At 43.9% G+C, this 20,733-nt stretch overlaps 1 protein-coding gene across 1 annotated transcript in view; it reads right to left on the bottom strand.

Annotated features, from left to right (window-relative positions):
* zgc:92429 (uncharacterized protein LOC445063 homolog) overlaps positions 1-18,562 on the bottom strand; it is a 46,653-nt gene extending 28,091 nt beyond the window's left edge. The window contains exons 1-2 of the mRNA XM_063060874.1: positions 18,437-18,562; positions 17,574-17,733 (exon numbers count right to left, since the gene is read on the bottom strand). Of these exons, the coding sequence (XP_062916944.1) occupies positions 17,574-17,637 (64 nt within the window). The 5' untranslated portion in view covers positions 17,638-17,733; positions 18,437-18,562. The remainder of the gene's footprint in view (positions 1-17,573; positions 17,734-18,436) is intronic.
* Positions 18,563-20,733: the final 2,171 nt, after the last annotated feature.

Here is a 20,733-nt window from a genome sequence, read left to right as displayed (position 1 = left end):
CTGCTGGATCTGGTGTAGGCTACTCTACATTGGTGGGACCTGAGGAGGATTGGGGGAACACTTTGCTGAGCATATTCACTCCACTTGCCACAGAAGGTGAGATTTTCCAGAGGCCACCTATTTTGATTCTACTTCCCATTCCTATTCTGACATCCTCCACTGTGACTTTGAGGCCACACTCAGGGTGGAGAAGCAACACCTCATATTCCAACTGCTTGACCTCCAACCCGATAGCTTGAACATCCATTTCTCTAACTTCCAATAATTTCTCTCCAACTCGCTCCACTTTTCTCTTTTTTCATTCCTTATTTTGGTACCCCTCTTCTCCTCACCTGCCCATCACCTCCTGGCCTTTCTCTCATTGTCTGCTGTCCTCTCCTATCAGTTTCCTTCTTTATCAGCCCTTTTACCTCTTCCACCTATCACTTCCCAGCTTCTTACTTAATTTCCCCTCCCCCACTCACCTAGCCCCTCCCCTGGTTTCCCCTATCACCTGTCAGCTTGTACTCATTCTCCACTGCCCTCTCCAACTTGCTATTCTGGTTTCTTCCCTCTTCCTTTCCAGTCCTGATGAAGGGTCTCAGCCTGAAACATTGATTATTTTCCTCCATGGCTGCTGCCGGGCCTGCTGTGTCCCTCCAAATTTTGTGTACATTCCTCTGGTTTTCCAGCATCTGCAGGATCTCTTGTGTTTAAGGTCAGTAGGAAAATTGGTTTCCTCTAGAGAAGGGGTTCCCAATCTTTTTTTATGCCACAGAGCCTTACTATCGTCCAGGGGCTTTGTGGAGCCCAGGTTAGTAACTCCTGCTCTAGAGGTTATGTTGTGGAATTTGTATTTCAATTTTTAATTTGAATTCAGAGAGATTAGTAGAGATATGGTTGTGCAATTACTAAAATATGGAATGGGTTGTCAGAAGAAAATGGATTGTGAGAGAAGGGCAGGGAAGTGGGAATAATCTTAATTGATGCAGCAGCCATCATTTAGAAATTAATTAAAGTTCCCCCGTTCACTAGTTCCGATGTAAAAGATCCAAATGATAATTCTGAAGAGCAGCAGGGATATTTTCCTCCCATAGATAATTTTGATTCCTCAATCAACATCAGTAAAACAGAAGATCATGTTGCAGAGCAAATCAGTTGCCACATGGTAACAGTTCAGGCAGAGCTTTATTGGCCTTGTTTTGTCTTGGGGCAGCAGGGCACCTTTTCTTACAAAGAGCTTAAAGTACATCTAGTGCCTGTTTGCATTTCAGCTGACCTGCAGTGATTTTAAATTGTCAGAGGTCAGGAAGCTCAGAAATGAATTTATGTTCACTGTAATCCAAGCCCCTGTCCTCACGAGTACACCATATGAGCACCAAACAGTGATGGGATTTCTTTTGAACTGTTGGAAACCACAATATTGGAACATAAAACATGACAACACATTACAGATCCCAAGGCCAAGATGTTGTACTGACTTTTTAACCTACTCTATGATCAACCTGACCTCTCCCTTGCACATAGCACGTCATTTTTCTATCTGCCTAAGAGACTCTTAAATGCCCAGAATGTATCTGCCTCTACCGCCACCCCTGGCAGCACGTTCCATGCACCCACTGCTCTCTGTGTAAAAAAAACTACCTCTGACATCCCCCCCTGCGCTTTCCTCCAATCACCTTAAAACTATGCCCCCTCGTATTAGCCATTTCCATCCTGGGAAAAGCCTCTGGCTGTCCACTCGATCAAAGCCTTTTACCCGCTTGTACAACTGTATCAAGTTCCCTCTCATCCTCCTTTGTTCCAAAGAGAAAAGTACCAGCTCACTCAACCTATCCTCATAAGACACGATATCTAATCCAGATAGTGTTGTGATACATCTCCTCTGCACCCTCTCTAAAGATTCAACATCCTTCGTATAATGAGGCAACTGGAACAGAACACAATATTCCAAGGTGTAACCAGGGTTTTTATGAAGCTACATTACCTCACAGCTCTTGAACACAATCCCCTGTCTAATGAGCCTCTGGCGATGATCTTTGCACGATCAACAGAGAGTGGAGAAGTACCAGAGGATTGGAGGGTTGCAAATGTTATTCCCTTGCTCAAGAAAGGGGGCAGAGATAACCCAGGAATTTATAGACTAATGAGTCTGACTTCAGTGGTGGGCAAGTTTTTGGAGAAGATCATGGGACGCAGGATCTATGAGCATTTGGAGAGACATAATCTGATTAGCGATAGTCAGCATGGCTTTATCAAGGGTAGGTCATGCCTTACGAAACCCATTGAATTCTTTGAGGATATAACAAGACACATTGATGAAGGTAGTGCAGTGGATGTAGTGTATATGGATTTCAGTAAGACATCTGATAAGGTTCCCCATGCAAGCCTCCTTCAGAAAGTAAGGAGGCATGGGATCCAAAGAGACCTTGCTTTGTGGATCCAGAATTGGCTTGCCCACAGCAGGTTGTAGATGGTTCATGGAAGTCGGTGACCAGTGGTGTTCTGCAGGGATCTGTTCTGGAATCCCTCATCTTTGTGATTTTTATGAATGATCTGGATGAAGTAGAAGGGTGGGTTAGTAAGTTTGCTAACGACACAAAGGTTGGGGGTGTTGTGGATAGTCTGGAGGGTTGTCAGAGGTTTCAGTGGGACATCGATAGGGTGCAGAACTGGACTGAGAAGTGGCAGATGGACTTCAACCCAGGTACATATGAAGTGGTTCAGTTTGGTAGGTCAAATTTCAAGACAGAATATAATATTAATGGTAAGACTCTTTGCAGTGTGGAGCATCTGAGATATCTTGGGGTCCGTGTCCATAGGACACTCAAAGCTGCTCACAGGTTGACAGTGTTCTTAAGAAGGCATATTGTGTGTTGGCATTCATCAAACATAGGACTGAGTTCAACAGCTGTGAGGTAATGTTACAGCTATATAAAACCTTGATCAGACCCCACCTGAAGTACTGTGTTCAGTTCTGGTCACCTCACTACAGGAAGGATGTGGATACTATGGAGAGAGTGTAGAGGAGATTTACAAGGATGTTGCCTGGATTGGAGGGCATACCTTATGAGAATAGGTTGAGTGAACTTGACCTTTTCTCCTTGGAGGGACGGAGGATAAGTGACCTGATAGAGGTGTATAAGATGATGAGGGGCATCGATCGTGTGGAAAGCCAGAGGCTTTTTCCCAGGGCTGAAATGGCTAACACGAGGGGGCATAGTTTTAAGGTGCTTGGAAATAGGTACCAAGGGGATGCCAGGGGTAAGATTTTCAATACTTTCTCCTTTGGCTCCTCCCACTTCCTCCAAACTAAAGGTGTAGCCATGGGCACCCGTATGGCAACTAGCTATGCCTGCCTTTTTGTTGGCTTTGTGGAACAATCTATGTTCCGTACCTATTCTGGTATCTGTCCCCCACTTTTCCTTTGCTACATCGATGACTGCATTGGCGCTGCTTCCTGCACGCATGCTGAGCTCATTGACTTCATTAACTTTGCCTCCAACTTTCACCCTGCCCTCAAGTCTACCTGGTCCATTTACGACACCTCCCTCCCCTTTCTAGATCTTTCTGTCTCTATCTCTGGAGACAGCTTATTGACTGATGTCTACTATAAGCCTACCGACTCTCACAGCTGTCTGGATTATTGCTCTTCTCACCCTGTCTCTTGCAAAAATGCCATCCCCTTCTCGCAATTCCTCCGTCTCCACCGCATCTGCTCTCAGGATGAGGCTTTTCATTCCAGGACGAGGAAGATGTCCTCCTTTTTTAAAGAAAGGGGCTACCCTTCCTCCACCATCAACTCTGCTCTCAAACGCATCACCCCAATTTCACGCACATCTGCTCTCACTCCATCCTCCCACCACCCCACTAGGAATAGGGTTCCCCTTGTCCTCACCTACTACCCCACCAGCCTCCAGGACCAACATATTATTCTCCGTAACTTCAGCCACCTCCAACGGGATCCCACCACTAAGCACATCTTTCCCTCCCCACCCCCCCTGCTTTCCGCAGGGATTGCTCCCTACGCGATTCCCTTGTCTATTCCTCCCCCCAATCCCTCCCCACCGATCTCCCTCCTGGCACTTATCCTTGTAAGTGGAACAAGTGCTACACATGCCCTTACACTTCCTCCCTTACCACCATTCAGGACCCCAGACAGTCCTTCCAGGTGAGGCATCACTTCACCTGTGAGTCGGCTGGGGTGATATACTGCGTCCGGTGCTCCCGATGTGGCCTTCTATATATTGGCGAGACCCGACGCAGACTGGGAGATCGTTTTGCTGAGCACCTACTCTCTGTCCGCCAGAGAAAGCAGGATCTCCCTTTGACTACAAATTTTAATTCCACGTCCCATTCCCATTCTGATATGTCTATCTATGGCCTCCTCTACTGTAAAGATGAAGCCACACTCAGGCTGGAGGAACAACACCTTATATTCTATCTGGGTAGCCTTCAACCTGATGGCATGAACATTGACTGCTCTAACTTCCGCTAATGCCCCACCTCCCCCTCGTACCCCATCCGTTATTTATTTATATACACACATTCTTTCTTTCTCTCTCTCTCCTTTTTCTCCCTCTGTCTCTCTGACTATACCCCTTGCCCATCCTCTGGGTTTCCCCCCCTCCCCCTTTTCTTTCTCCCTGGGCCTCCTGTCCCATGATCCTCTCATATCCCTTTTGTCAATCACCTGTCCAGCTCTTGGCTCCATCCCTCCCCCTCCTGTCTTCTCCTATCATTTTGGATCTTCCCCTCCCCCTCCAACTTTCAAATCCCTTACTCACTCTTCCTTCAGTTAGTCCCGACGAAGGGTCTCAGCCTGAAACGTCGACTGTACCTCTTCCTAGAGATGCTGCCTGGCCTGCTGCGTTCACCAGCAACTTTGAAATGTGTCACACAGAGAGTGTTGGGTGCACAGAAAGCACTGCCGGCGGCGGTGGTGGAAGCGGATACAATAGGGTCTTTTAAGAGCCTCTTAGATAGGTACATGGAGCTTAGAAAATTAGACAGCATGCGCTAAGGAAATTCTAGGCAATTTCTAGAGTAGATTACATGGTCAGCACAACATTGTGTTATAGGTTTGTGTTGTGTAATGTGTTATAGGTTTCTATGTTTTAGGTTCAACAACCCTATCAATGTGTGTGGCAACTCTGAGGGATATATGGAGATGGACCCCAAGATCCCTCTGTTCCTCCTTCCTGATAATAACCCTGTATTTTGCTTTCAAATTTGACCTTCGAAAGTGAATCTCTTTACATTTTTCTAGGTTGAACTTCATCTGCCTCTTCTCAGCCCAGCTCTGTATCCTGTCACTGTCCTGTTGCAATCCTCAACAACTTTCTATGCTATCCTCAACACCACCAACCTTCAAATCACCTGAAATCTTACTAACCCACCCTTCCACTTCCACATCCAAGTCATTGATATAAAAAAAAAATCACAAACCGCAGGGGGTCCTAGGACAGATCCCTGCAGAACACCACTGGTCACCACCCTCCAGGGAGAATACGCCCCATCCACAATCACCCTCTGCCTTCTATTGACAAGCCAATTCTGAATTCACACAAACAAATTTCCATGGATTCCATGCCTCCTGATATTCTGGATGAGCCTACCAATGGGAAACCTTATCACAAGATCACAAGACAAAGGAGCAGAAGTAGGCCATTCGGCCCATCGAGTCTGCTCCACCACTCCACCATGAGCTAAACTATTCTCCCATCTAGTTCCGATTTCCGGCTTTTTCCCCATATCCCTTGACACCCTGGCTAATTAGATACCTGTCAATCTCCTCCTTAAACACCCTCAATGATCGGGCCCCCATAGCTGTATGTGGCAACGAATTCCATAAATGCACGACCCTCTGGCTAAAAAAATTTCTCCTCATCTCTGTTTTAAATGGGTACCCTCTAATTCTAAGACTGTGGCCTTTTGTCCTGGACACCCACCAAGGTAAACAGCCTTTCCCTGTCCAACCCTTTCAACATTCAAAATGTTTCTATGAGATCCCCTCTCATTCTTCTATACTCTAATGAATGCAGTCCAAGAGCCGACAAATGCTCCTCATATGTTAGCCCCTACATTCCAGGAATCATCCTCGTAAATGTTCTCTGAACTCTCTCCAACATCAGTATATCCCTTCTAAGACAGGGGGCCCAAAACTGCACACAGTATTCCAAATGAGGTCTCACCAGTGCCCCATTGAGCCTCATCAACACCTCCTTGCTCTTATACACTATTCCTCTTGAAATGAATGCCAACATAGCATTCGCTTTCCTTACTGCCGATCCAACCTGGTGGTTAACCTTTAAGGTATCCTGCACGAGGACCCCCAAATCCCTTTGCACTTCCAATTTTTGAATTTTCTCCCCATCTAAATAATAATCTGCCCGATTATTTCTTCTTCCAAAATGTACAACCGTACATTTCTCAACATTGTATCTCATCTGCCATTTCTTTGCCCACTCTCCTAAACTGACTAAGTCTCTCTGCAACCTTTCCATTTCTTCAACACTTCCTGCTCCTCCACCTATCTTGGTGTCATCCGCAAATTTAGCCACAAAACCATTGAATCCATAATCTAATTCATTGATATACATTGTAAAAAGAAGCAGCCTCAACACCGATTCCTGGGGAACACCACTAGTAACCGGTAACCAATCAGAATAGGATCCCTTTATTCCCACCCTGTGCTTTCTGCCTATCAGCCAATGCTCCACCCATTTCAATATCTTTCCTGTAATTCCATGGGCTCTCATCTTATTAAGCAGCCTCTTATGCTGCACCTTATTGAAGGACTTTTGAAAATCCAAAAACACAACATCCGCAGCCTCTCCCTTATCAATCTTATCTGAGATTACCTCAAAAAATTCCAATAGGTTGGTGAGGCAGGATCTTCCCTTCATGAAACCATGCTGGCTTGGGCCTATCTTGTCATGCACCTCGAGGTATTTCATAGCCTTGTCCTGGAGGATCGATTCCAATAACTTTCCAACTACCAATGTCAGACTATTAGGTCTGTAATTTTCTTTTTGCTGCCTCCCTCCTTTCTTAAACAGCGGAACTACATGTGCAACCTTCTAGTGCTCCAGAACCATGCCAAAGTCTATTGATTCCTGGAAGATCATTTCCAATGCCTCCACAATCTCCAAAGCCACCTCCTTCAGAACCCGTGGGTGCACCTCATCCGGGCCGGGAGACTTATCTATTCCTAGTTCATTTAGCTTCCCAAGCACTTTCTCTCTAGTAATCTTGACTGTACCTAATTCTATTCCCTGAGACCTCTGGCTATCAGGTATGTTGCTAATATCTTCCACTGTGAAGACTGATGCAAAATATTCTTTTAGTTCCTCTGCCATCTCTTTGTTACCATTATAATTTCTCCAGCATCATTTTCAATCGGTCCTTTATCTACCCATGTCACTCTTTTACTCTTCATATATTTTTTAAAAACTCTTAGTATCCTTTATTATGTTAATCGCCAACTTCCTTTCATATTTCATCTTTTCTTTCCTAATGACTTTCTTAGTTTCCTTCTGTAAGTTTTTAAAAGTCGTCCAGTCCTCAGTTTTCCCACTAATTTTTGCTTCCTTGTACGCCATCTCTTGCTTTTATTTTAGCCTTAACCTCTCTCGTTAGCCACATTTGTGCCATTTTTCTATTCATGATTTTCTTTTTTCTTGGAATATATCTTTCCTGCACTTTCCCTATTTCTTGTAGGAATTTCATCCAATTCTGCTCTACCGTCCCTCCATCTAGCTTACTTTTCCAATCTATTTGGGCCAGTTCCTCTCTCATACCATATCAAATGCCTTACTAGACAGATAGATAGATAGATATACTTTATTAATCCCGAGGGAAATATGGTTTTGTTACAGCCACACCAACCAAGAATAGAGCGTAATATAGCAATACAAAAAACCCCAACAATCAAACACCAAAATGCAAACTATGCCAGATGGAAAATAAGTCCAGGACCAGTCTACTGGCTCAGGGTGTCTGACCCTCCACGGGAGGAGCTGCACGTTTGATGGCCACAGGCAGGAACGACCTCCCGTGCCACCAAGTGTTGTATCACGGTGGAATGTGGCCGAAGTCCAACGTCCAACTTAAAATCCATATACACCACATTCATCAATGTGTCTTGTCACATTCTCAGTTAATTCAATCAGGCTCGTGAAGCATAACCTGCTCCTTACAAAGCCATGCTAACTAGCTCTAATCAAACTTGCTTCCCCAAATGCTCATAAATCCCATCTCAAAGAATCTTTTTCAATAATTTTCTGATCACTGAAGCAAGACTCACTGGCCCGTAATTCCCAGGCATATCCCTACTCTGTTTATTGAACAAAGGAATAACATTTGCACCATCATACAACTCCTGTGGCCAAGGAGAATGCAAAGATTATTGGCAAAGGCACAGCAATCTCTTCCCTCATTTTACATTGTAACCTGTGGTATATCCTATGTGGTCCTGGGGACTCGACTATCCTAATGGTTCTCTAACATTCCAGCACATGCTCTTCAATGTTGACATGTTCTAATTTATAAGCCTGCTTTACACTGTCCTAATAGTTATCAAAGTTCCTCTCAATGGTAAGGCCCCTCTTATTGGTTATTTTAACTACATGTTTTCACTACAATATTCTTTAACTACATGTAGTTTTATGCACTTTTATTATCTTATTGGCTAAGAGGAGTCAGTTTTATTAGATTGTGTACTTAACATTTCAATAATATTTGAATAATATTGTATATATATTGTTTGGTTAAGCATTCTCTGTTATTTAAAGAATTCATTAGGGGCTATAGGTATAAGTATATAAATGACATACGTCAACACGCGACCACATCATGAGCATGCCTCACTAAAATTTTAAAATGAAATGTACACATTCCCCCAGGATCCTGTATTTTTCTTTCAATTTGTTTATGTTTTGGAGACACAGCAAGTCACTTGGGTTTTAAAAAAGTGCTGCAAGACATTCAAGTGAAAAAAATCGCAGCACCTTTTTTTCGTAAGATAAGAAAGACATTAGAGTCTTTTTTTTTAAAAAGGCAAAAAATGGACAAACTCGCGGATTCATAAACAGTGAGTACTAGGTCATAGTATCATAAATGTTTTAAAGAAGCAGAAAAGGTTGGCTGCATTAGAAAAAGTGACACATTTGATTGCACAACAGATAACTGGATATTGTATGCTGAGCAAATTGAGCAGTATTTTGAAGCAAATGAAATTGCAAATGAAAAGCGAGTGCCAGTTTCGTTGAGGGAAATTGTGCTTAAAGGCATACAGTTTGCTTCGAGGATTAACTACTCTAACCAAACCAGCTGAAGAGCTCTTATATAGTGAAAGTAATGCAGGGACCATTGTTGATTGCAGAATGCTTTAGGTTCATAAGCAGAATCAAAAGAAAGGGAAGTCCATTTCAGCATACTTGGCTGAATTGAAGATATTGTTTGAGCATTGTCAGTTCAGTCATGGGGTTAATAATGCACTGAGAAATTATTTAGTTTGTGGAATCTTACCAGAAAGCATTCAAAAATGGCTTGTAACTGAAGACACAACTTATATTCAAAATGGCAGTTGAAATTGCTGTATGAGTGGAAAAGGCAGAAACGCAAGTGCATTGCAGCCAGGAATGAAAGTGAGCGTGAACAAACCTGGAACGTCTAAACAGAAACCTGCCTTGCTGAACAAATTGTGTTACCATTGTGGCAAGGGACCACATACACCAGACCAATGCAGATTTAAAGCTGAAACCTGCAGAACTACAACAAAGTAGGACATAGTAAGAGCATGTTGGGCAGAAAAAAATAAATAAATGGACTGCACAGGAAAGAGAAAAAGATAAAAGGTCAAGTTGCAGTTTCAAAAAGAGCACTAATCTGCATGCTGTTGATGAAAAGTCTGATAATGATGAGAGTGATGCAAGACTGGGTAGCCTTTGAAAGCTAACAACAGTCATTCCACAAAATGAGTTTGAATGCCAGTTCAGAGATACTGAACTGAAGCCTGCAGATATCCAACTAAGAACTTTTAATGATATTCGTAACAGTGAAATACAAAAAGCAACAAGCCACAAGCCACATTGGGCTTGTATGTGTTAAAAACAGGAGTGCCAGCATTGTGGAGATGTGAGTGGCTTAGACAACTACAGCTTGATTGGAGATTCATCCACCATTTGCATGCGACATCTCCAGGTATAGAGTGAACTGAATGCAAATTAAGAAAGGCAATGGATGATGCCACAGAAGAGCTTAAGGGGACATTGGAAAATGCAAACATATCAAGGGTAAAATAGTGTTAAATGAAAATGCCAAACCCAAGTGGTTACTGGTAAGAATGAAAAGAACATCTCCAAAATCTCTAGACAGTGTTAAAATGATGAGAAGACTATGAGCTCAGAGCATGATGCAACAAATGTGAATTCTTTAAACCAAGCATCACTTACTGTGGTCACACCATTGATGCACAAGCAGAACACAAGTGTGCCGAGAAAATTCAAGAAGTGCTGGATGCCCCAAGGCCAAAGGATGTGTCACAGTTGCTGTGCTTCTTAGGACTTGCCATTTACTATAACACATTCCTGTCAAATGTGGCTACTGCACTCAACCCCTTGAACTTATTACTACAGATCGGGAAGAAATGACAGTGGACAAAGCAATGTGAAGTGGCTTTTCAAAAGTCAAGGGAAATGGTGACATCAGACTCTGTACTCACACATGATGATCCCCATCGTCCAGTGAAGCATGCCTGTGATGCCTTGCATTATGGTATACTGCAGGTACAGTCATGTCACATGTCATGAGTGATGGATGTGAACGCTCCATAGCCTTTCATTCACCTTCCCTTACCACTGCAGAGAAAAATTATGCACAGATTGACTGAGAAGCCTTGAGTTCGGTTTGGGGTGTTAAGCATTTCTACCAGTACTTGTATGGAGAGAGTTTACCTTCATTCATCAACCACTAGTGTCCATTTTCAATCCATAGAAGGGTGTTCCACTTACTGCGTAGTAGGAATACAGAGATAGGCTCCGTTTCTTGAAGGACACAATTACAAGATTGAATTCAAGAGGCCAGCTAATCATGGAAGTGCTGATGGATTGTCCCATTTACACTTGGAAAAGGAACTACCTGAAAATTTAGTAAAAGGACACCTTTCCTGACATATTCTCCCTAACACAAATTGAAAGTCTCCCTATTATGGCAGAGATAGAAGCATAGAAACATAGAAAATAGGTGCAGGAGTAGGCCATTTGGCCCTTCGAGCCTGCACCACCATTCAATGTGATCATGACTGATCATCCAACTCAGAACCCTATACCTGTCTTCTCTCCATACCCCCTGATACCTTTAGCCACAAGGGCCATATCTAACTCCCTCTTAAATATAGCCAATGAACTGGCCTTAGCTGTTTCCTGTGGCAGAGAATTCCACAGATTCACCACTCTCTGTGTGAAGAAGTTTTTTCCTCATCTCAGTCCTAAAAGGCTTCCCCTTTATCCTTAAACTGTGACCCCTCGTTCTGGACTTCCTCAACATCGGGAACAATCTTCCTGCATCTAGCCTGTCCGATCCCTTTAGAATTTTATACGTTTCAATAAGATCCCCCCTCAATCTTCTAAATTCCAGCAAGTATAAGCCTAGTCGATCCAGTCTTTCATCATATGAAAGTCCTGCCATCCCAGGAATCAATCTCATGAACCTTCTTTGTTCTCCCTCTATGGCAAGAATGTCTTTCCTCAGATTAGGGGATCAAAACTGCACATAATACTCCAGGTGTGGTCTCACCAAGGCCTTGTACAACTGCAGTAGTACCTCCCTGCTCCTGTACTCGAATCCTCTCACTATAAATGCCAGCATACCATTTGCCTTTTTCACCACCTGCTGTACCTGCATGCCCACTTTCAATGACTGGTGTATAATGACACCCAGGTCTCATTGCACCTCCCCTTTTCCTAATTGGCCACCATTCAGATAATAATCTGTTTTCCTGTTCTTGCCACCAAAGTGGATAACCTCACATTTATCCACATTAAATTGCATCTGCCATGAATTTGCCTACTCACCCAACCTATCCAAGTCACCCTGCATCCTCTTAGCATCCTCCTCACAGCTAACACTGCCGCCCAGCTTGGTGTCATCCGCAAACTTGGAGATGCTGCATTTAATTCCCTCGTCTGAGTCATTAATATATATTGTAAACGACTGGGGTCCCAGCACTGAGCCTTGCGGTACCCCACTAATCACTGCCTGCCATTCTGAAAAGGTCCCGTTTATTCCCACTCTTTGCTTCCTGTCTGCCAACCAATTCTCTATCCACACCAATACCATACTCCCAATACCGTGTGCTTTAAGTTTGCACATTAATCTCCTGTGTGGGACCTTGTCAAAGGCATTTTGAAAATCCAAATATACCACATCCACTGGTTCTCCCCTATCCACTCTACTAGTTACATCCTCAAAAAATTCTATGAGATTCGTCAGACATGATTTTCCTTTCACAAATCCATGCTGACTTTGTCCGATGATTTCACCGCTTTCCAAATGTGCTGTTATCACATCCTTAATAACTGACTCTAGCATTTTCCCCACCACCGATGTCAAGCTAACCGGTCTATAATTCCCCAGTTTCTCTCTCCCTCCTTTTTTAAAAAACGGGGTTACATTAGCCACCCTCCAATCCTCAGGAACTAATCCAGAATCTAAAGAGTTTTGAAAAATTATCACTAATGCATCCACTATTTCTTGGGCTACTTCCTTAAGCACTCTGGGATGCAGACCATCTGGCCCTGGGGATTTATCTGCCTTTAATCCCTTCAATTTACCTAACACCACTTCCCTACTAACATGTATTTCCCTCAGTTCCTCCATCTCACTAGACCCTCAGTACCCTACTATTTCCGGAAGATTATTTATGTCCTCCTTAGTGAAGACAGAACCAAAATAGTTATTCAATTGGTCTGCCATGTCCTTGTTCCCCATGATCAATTCACCTGTTTCTGACTGTAAGGGACCTACATTTGTCTTAACCAATCTTTTTCTTTTCACTTATCTATAAAAGCTTTTACAGTCAGTTTTTATGTTCCCTGCCAGCTTTCTCCCATAATCTTTTTTCCCTTTCCTAATTAAGCCCTTTGTCCTCCTCTGCTGGACTCTGAATTTCTCCCAGTCCTCAGATGTGCCGCTTTTTCTGGCTAATTTGTATGTTTCTTCTTTGGAATTGATACTATCCCTAATTTCCCTTGTCAGCCACGGGTGCACTACCTTCCCTGGTTTATTCTTTTGCCAGACTGGGATGAACAATTGTTGTAGTTCATCCATGCGATCTTTAAATGCTTGCCATTGCCTATCCACTGTCAACCCTTTAAGTATCATTTGCCAGTCTATCTTAGCTAATTCACATCTCGTACCTTCAAAGTTACCCTTCTTTAAGTTCAGAACCTTTGTTTCTGAATTAGCTATGTCACTCTCCATCTTAATGAAGAATTCCACCATATTATGGTCACTCTTAACCAAGGCGCCTCGCATGACAAGATTGCTGACTAACCCTTCCTCATTGCTCAATACCCAGTCTAGAATGGCCTGCTCTCTAGTTGGTTCCTCGACATGTTGGTTCAGAAAACCATCCCGCATACATTCCAAGAAATCCTCTTCCTCAGCACCCTTACCAATTTGGTTCACCCAATCTATATGTAGATTGAAGTCACCCATTATAACTGCTGTTCCTTTATTGCACGCATTTCTAATTTCCTGTTTAATGCCATCCCCAACCTCACTACTACTGTTACGTGGCCTGTACACAACTCCCACCAGCTTTTTCTGCCCCTTAGTGTTATGCACCTCTACCCATATCGATTCCACATCCTCCCGGCTAACGTCCTTCCTTTCTATCACGTTAATCTCCTCTCTAACCAGCAATGCAATCCCACCTCCTTTTCTTTCATGTCTATCCCTCCTGAATATTGAATATCCCTGAATGTTGAGCTCCCATCCTTGGTCACCCTGGAGCCATGTCTCTGTGATCCCAACTATGTCAAGTTCATTAATAACTATCTGTACATTCAATTCATCCACCTTGTTATGAATGCTCCTTGCAATGACACACGAAGCCTTCAGGCTTGCTTTTACAACACTCTTAGCCCTTATACAATTATGCTGAAAAGTGGCCCTTTTTGATTTTTGCCCTGGATTTGCCTGCCTGCCACTTTTACTTTTCACCTTACTACTTTTTGCTTCTACCCTCATTTTACACCCCTCTGTCTCTCTGCACTTGTTTCCATCCCCCGCCACATCAGTTTAAATCCTCCTGAACAACAGTAGCAAACGCCCCCTCCCCCCGCCCCAGGACATTGGTTCCAATCCAGCCCAGGTGCAGACCGTCCTGTTTGTACTGGTCCGACCTCCTCCAGAACCAGTTCCAATGCCCCAGAAATTTGAATCCCTCCCCCTTGCACCATTTTTCAAGCCATGTATTCATCTGATATATCCTCCTATTTCTACTCTGACTAGCACGTGGCACTGGTAGTAATCCAGAGATTATTACCTTTGTGGTCCTACTTTTTAGTTTATTTCCTAACTCCCTAAATTCACCTTGTAGGACCTCATCCCGTTTTTTACCTATATCATTGGCACCTATATGCACTACGACCACTGGCTGTTCACACTCCCACTCCAGAATGTCCTGCAGCCGCTCAGAGACATCCTTGACCCTTGCACCAGGGAGGCAACACACCATCCTGGAGACACGTTTGCGGCCGCAGAAACGCCTATCTATGATCCAAAGGGAAACCAGAAAAGACCACACACTGTCTCAGATCTACAGGGCAATCCTAAGTGGCTGGAATGTGCAGCAGAAACTCCAGTTTCCCCATTTTTATCAGCGTGGAGACAAACTTGCCTTTGATCGAGGTTTCCTTATGTGGTAATTGAGAATTGTTGTACTGTCCAAGCTGAGAGCTAAAGTATTGGAAGAGCTACATACCAGGCATCTAGGCAAGGTCAAAATGAAAGTGGTGTCTTAAAGCTTTGTCTGGTGGCTTGGAATAGATCAGCAGATCGAGAAGCTTGCCATGTACCATTCGGGATGCTAACATGTGCAGAAGAAAGGCGTCCAGAGCTGTCATAACCACTTCCTGCAGTCCCAGAGTCAACTCCTACAACCTACAACCACGATTGAGGAGGCCCCAGAACCTGAGATTGCTTCGCAACCACAAGTTGCTCCTTCCAGACAGAGTGACCTCCCTTGTCAGGAAAAATGTTATTCCACTAGAGTAAGAAATCCTCCACAGCAATTCAATATTTAGGCCTGAATGGGTCAATTTAAAATTTATTATGCTGTGGATGATTGTATAGTAGTGGTATTATATAGCATACTTAGTTGAGGTGCATTCTATATCAAGTTAGAGGTTATAGCTGAGGTGGGAGGATGATTATCTATTTAATATTTCAGTAATATTGAGATATATTGTTTGGTTAAGCATTTTTGTTGTTTAAGTAATTCATTATGGGATATATGTAAAAGTATGTGATCGGCATACGTTATTACGCCACCGCGTCACACGTGCACACTTTGCTTAAAAGCAAAAGTGAAGTAGACATGCATCTCCCCACTCCTGTGTTTTCCTTGCAATTAGTTTTATGTTCTTGAGTTACAAGACATAACTGTTACTGTTGAAAATACGTGCAGACAGAGGGCATGTTATTAAGATGGTTTTCAGGAAATATAGTGGGAATGTTCGAAGGGATTCATGCTCATATATTTTCAATATGGATCAGGCAATTTCATTAGGCAATCAAACAAACTCTAGATGCTGGAAACCTGAAATAATTTTATGTTTTATTTGTTATCACTGTCAGCAGCTATAAACAATAAACTTCAGTTATGAAAAAGAGCTAAACGTTAGATCTACATAATATCAAAAGTCAGAATTGTATTTCCTACATCAACTCAGGATTACAACCTGCCTCGGGAGCTGCTGATTCAATTCTATTCAAGAATAATCCAGTCTGTTCTCTGTTCTTCCATCACTGTCTGGGTTGGATCAGCTACCAAACGAGACAAGAATAGGCTCCAAAGAACGTTCGGGGCTGCGGAAAGGATTATTGGTGTGAAGCTGCCCTTGATTCAGGACTTATATGCATCTAGAGTCAGGAAGCGAGCAAGCAGCATCAATGTAGACCCATCACACCCTGGACATCACCTGTTCCAACTCCTTCCTTCTGGTAGGCGCTTTAGATCACTGTATGCCAGGACAAATAGGTACAAGAACAGTTTCTTTCCCTATGCCATCAGTCTTATGAACACTTGAATTTTAGTTTATTATAAACCAAGTCCACCTGCACGTACACAGGTATACTTCATTGTATATAGTTCATGATTATTTGCACTATTGTTTTGTTTGCTTTTTGATTCTGTACAGCGAGAGCTCAGGGGAACCAACATCAAATTCCCTGTATGTGTCCACATACTTGGCGATAATAAACGATTCTGATTCTGAAAAAGGGATTAGAGTCATCCTGTGTGTAGTGTATTTAATATTTCAGTAATATTAGAGTAATATTGTAAATATATTGTTTGATTAAGCATTCTTTGTTTGTTTACATAATTCATTATGGGTCATATGGAAGAAATTCATGAATGGCATACACCAATAAGGAAATCAGGATTAGAAATGGGTTGTATAGCATACAGCAAAGGAAAAGGGCTTACTTAGGTTATAAAAGCAAGAACAAGCAGGTGGTTGAATTAAAAGCAAGTTATATTTCTGTGTATATATTATTTTTATTTCTTAATGTCACAATCTACTGCTTAATCTGTTTCCATAATATGGGGCGATTGCCCCTTTCATGTATCCTGAAAAGCTAGTATTCAAATACAAGGCAACTGCAGTTCTATTGAGCCCCCAGGCCTTCTGATGTCCCGAAATAGTTCACAGCAGTGAAGTAGAGCGTCGGTCATCGTGGTATTGAGGAAATATGATAGGCGATTTGCGTGCAGCAGGCTGCCACAAAGGAATAGGGCCAGATAACTTGCTTTAATGACTTCAGTCAAGCGATGTAAGTTCGCAGGGATATAACAAATCCGGCACTGACCTCTGCGTATATTTCTATCAACCGACCAAAGGCATGAAATAATATATAAGTAACCCCAATGTGCCAAGCAGGGGTTCCTAACCTGGGGTCTACAGACCCCTCGGTTAATGGTAAGGGTCTATACGTAAAAAAAAAGTTTGGCAACCCCTGACAGAAAGCATGATCCAGCCGGGACTTCGCAGTGTGAGAGGGCGCAGAGGCAGCGAATAAATATGAATGCCTACTTGTAGCGAATATTAACGTGAACGAGCGGAACATACGGGGATCGCGGAGCTGGCCGACCTCCTACCTCAGGCTCACGGCAGCCATAAAGTTCTGAGCTGAATTGTCCCAAACAAGATTTCTGAGTGGCCTAAAAATGTGATGGCTTACGGACAAAGTTAAATAACAAGAATAAGTTGTGCAGTGCGCCTACAGCCGCGAGAATAGGAAACCCCATTACAAAGAGACTCCCGGATTAGGTCTGAATCATTGTAGCGTGTGAGACTTACCGCTTGTGTTACTGTGCGGTTCGAAGCGGAGTCCGCAACCTCGGTTGTAACACAGCTCCGACATCAAATCGCTTTCGCTTTACGCGCTTTTCCCGGGTTTCAGGTGCGGTTCCGCGGTATTTAAATGGTTGCAGACTGTTCCAGAAGCAACTTCTGTGGCCTGGAAATTTAAGAAGCGAGATAAGAATGACGAGAAATCGCAGCGCGGAGCAGGAGGAGGGGTAGGAGTGCGTATTGCCCAAAGATAGTCAGGCCAGACGTACTCCGACCCATCAAGTGTCCTGGAGAGACAACTGGCAGGAGGCAGGCTGGTTGCTCTTTCCCTGGGGAGGTGGAGTTCAGTCAAAAACCTTCTTAACAAAACATTAAAAATAGCAGAGCCCGTGTTTTCACGTTTCACATTCTGAACTGCTCACAAATTTTCCCGGGAATGGGCGCGTGGTTTTCTTTGTGATTTTATTTTCTTGACTGTTGTGCTGTACCGAGAACTCGGGAGTCACTGGTGTCCGAGTTCAGTGAGAATTCGACAGTGCTGGGCAATGCAGTCTATTCCGCAATCTGCACCCTAAATTCACCCACGTTTAAATGTACAACGATTAAGCGGAAGAAAACTCCCTACCTGACATTCCCATCCCAACCCAAAATGCCCAGACCACTTGGATCTCTCTTCATTGGAAAAATCTCTTCCCGCTACCAGTCCTGTGAGAATTTCCCATTCTTCTGCCGCTGTCAGCTGCAAACCCGCCCAGAATTGGGACAATCTTTGCATTCAGTCAGTACAGTGCCGCATCGATGTAGTGCCCTTTCTTCGCTGATATCGTGAAAAGTTAGATCGGTTGTTTCTACGAATTCATTAGGGTTACCTTTCCCTGTGGAACTCTGATATGTCCCGAACCAAGAACAGAAATTATGTTCTGAAACTATTCTCCTTCTGCAGTTTTTCATCCTTTCAAACTACATCCTCCCCCGTCAGTCTGAAGAGATCTGCGTGGCTAAACCATCTTTCAGGCGAGTGAGTCTATAAGTCAAAAGGGCAATATAAATGCAGCAACTATAACTGAAGCGGAACCGTCGGATATCTGTCTCAAGCATGGCATTTAAACAGATTCGAGCGGCTGAGCGCCTATTTCTTGTGGTCTTCAAGAACTAGTAGCATTATTTTAACAGCCAGAGAGGCAATTGAGTTGCAGTCAGGAATGAAAGTGAGCATGAACAGAATTGCAATGTCTAAACAGAAGCCTGTCCGTCAAAGCGTTCAGATATGGCTCAAAGTGGGGAGAGAGACACTGAAGCAAGTCAGCAGCTCGCTGACTTTAATGAGAAGTGTTGCGGAATTTAAAGGAAAAGGAAAACAGTGAACACTGGGTCAACAAGGCCATTAGCTGCTCTCTCTCTCTCTCTCTCTCTCTCAATTTGAAAGTTAAATGTCAGCAATGCGGCTGGACGAATAACTAAAGGCTAAATGAACACTGTTCCGTCTGTCGAAATATACCCCTCCCAGTCCATAAAGTACTGGATCTTGCCCCGCACCCAGCGAGATGCCAGGTATTGGCCAGGACACCATTCACCAAGCGGGGAGGAGGGGTGACTGGAGCCAGAGTGGATGTAGTAACTGGCTTGAACTGGGAAACATGGAATGCTGGCTGGAACTTAACTGATGATAGTAGGCACAATCTATACGAGACCTTGGTGACTGTCTGCTCCACTACTATCGATCCAACATAGTGTGGGGCCAACCTGCAGCTCTTAACTTTCCCAAAAAGAGAACTGAAAATCTTCCAAAACAGGACATGAACAGTGGTCCTCCATCAGACACTGTGTCCTGGGGGAAGCTGTGCAGCCTGACCACATGTTAAATAAGAGGGTGGCAGTCTCATGAACTGATAGGTGCTTAGGGAGAGCAATGAAGTGGGCAGAGTCAATCCACGATGGCCAGAATGGTAGCATTTCCATTAGATGGGGAAAACGAGTGATGAAATCCACTGAGAGGTGGGACCAGGGGTGGTGGGGCACAGGCAGCGGACATAGCAGACAGGCAGGGAGCTGGGGTGATGTTTTGTTCTGAACAAGTGTGAGACAGGCAGAGATGAAGTCATGGCCATCTTGGGACATTGATGGCCACCAAAATCATCTCTTGGTAAACTCCCCCATTGGTTGAATTCCGGGATGGCCAACCAGACGGGGGGAGTGACCACATTCCAACACTTTGGGGTGCACCATAGCAGGGACAAACGGTCAGTTGGGAGGTTCCCCATGTGGGTCTGCATCCGACTGTTGGGAGGTTCTCACCTTGCCTCTAGACTCCAGATCACCAGAGTAGCAATTCATGAGCCAGGAAGGATGGGCTTTGGATTGAAATGGTCTCAGACCCATCGAACTGCCAGGAGAGTGCGTCAGCCTTGATATTCTTGCTGCCGGGATGATAGGTGAGGATGAAATTAAACCAGATGAAGAAGAGAGCCCAATGGCCACGACAGGAGTCACAGCGTCCAGATTGTAGGAGAGATTCTAATGATCAGTCCAGACCAAAAAGGGATGTTCTTCCCCCTCCAGCCAGTGACGCCATTCTTCCAAGGCCTCCTTGACAGCCAGAAGTTCGCAGTTCCCGTCATCATGGTTACTCTTTACTGGAGTCAAGGGACAGGAAAGAAAGGCAAAAGGCTGCAACCGGCCATCCGCAGAAGAGAGCTGAGAGGGTACAGCTCCTAATCTGACACCTGATGCATCCACCTCGTGACAATGAATGGCCAGGGTGGGTCTCAGGGTTGCAGTGCTGGGGTAGTGGTCTTCCTGATGAGTGCACTTATGGGGGCCACAACAGAGCAGAAATTTCAGATGAAGCGATGATAGATTTTGTAAACCCATGAAGCGCCGCACCTGTTTAACCATAAATGGTTTGGGCCACTCTGTGACAGCCTGAACTTAACTATTTTGAAATTGGAAGGGCTAAGTATATAGCCCAAAGACAACACCTGGTCTTTATGGAAGTCACATTTCTGTGGCTTGGCGAACAGGTTATTCTCAAGGAGCCGTCTGAGAACCCTCCAGACATGCTGGATGTATTCCTGGTGAGAGCAGGAATAGATCAGAATGTCATCAAATGCATGAAAGAAACTGATTCAACATATCCCTGAGCACATTGTTGACTAAGGGCTGAAAA

This window comes from Mobula hypostoma, chromosome 10, assembly GCF_963921235.1.
Source record: "Mobula hypostoma chromosome 10, sMobHyp1.1, whole genome shotgun sequence".
Classification (NCBI taxonomy): Eukaryota; Metazoa; Chordata; class Chondrichthyes; order Myliobatiformes; family Myliobatidae; genus Mobula; species Mobula hypostoma.
The sequence above is the reverse complement of the archived record's forward strand: the minus strand, read 5'-3'. Positions and strand labels throughout refer to the sequence as shown.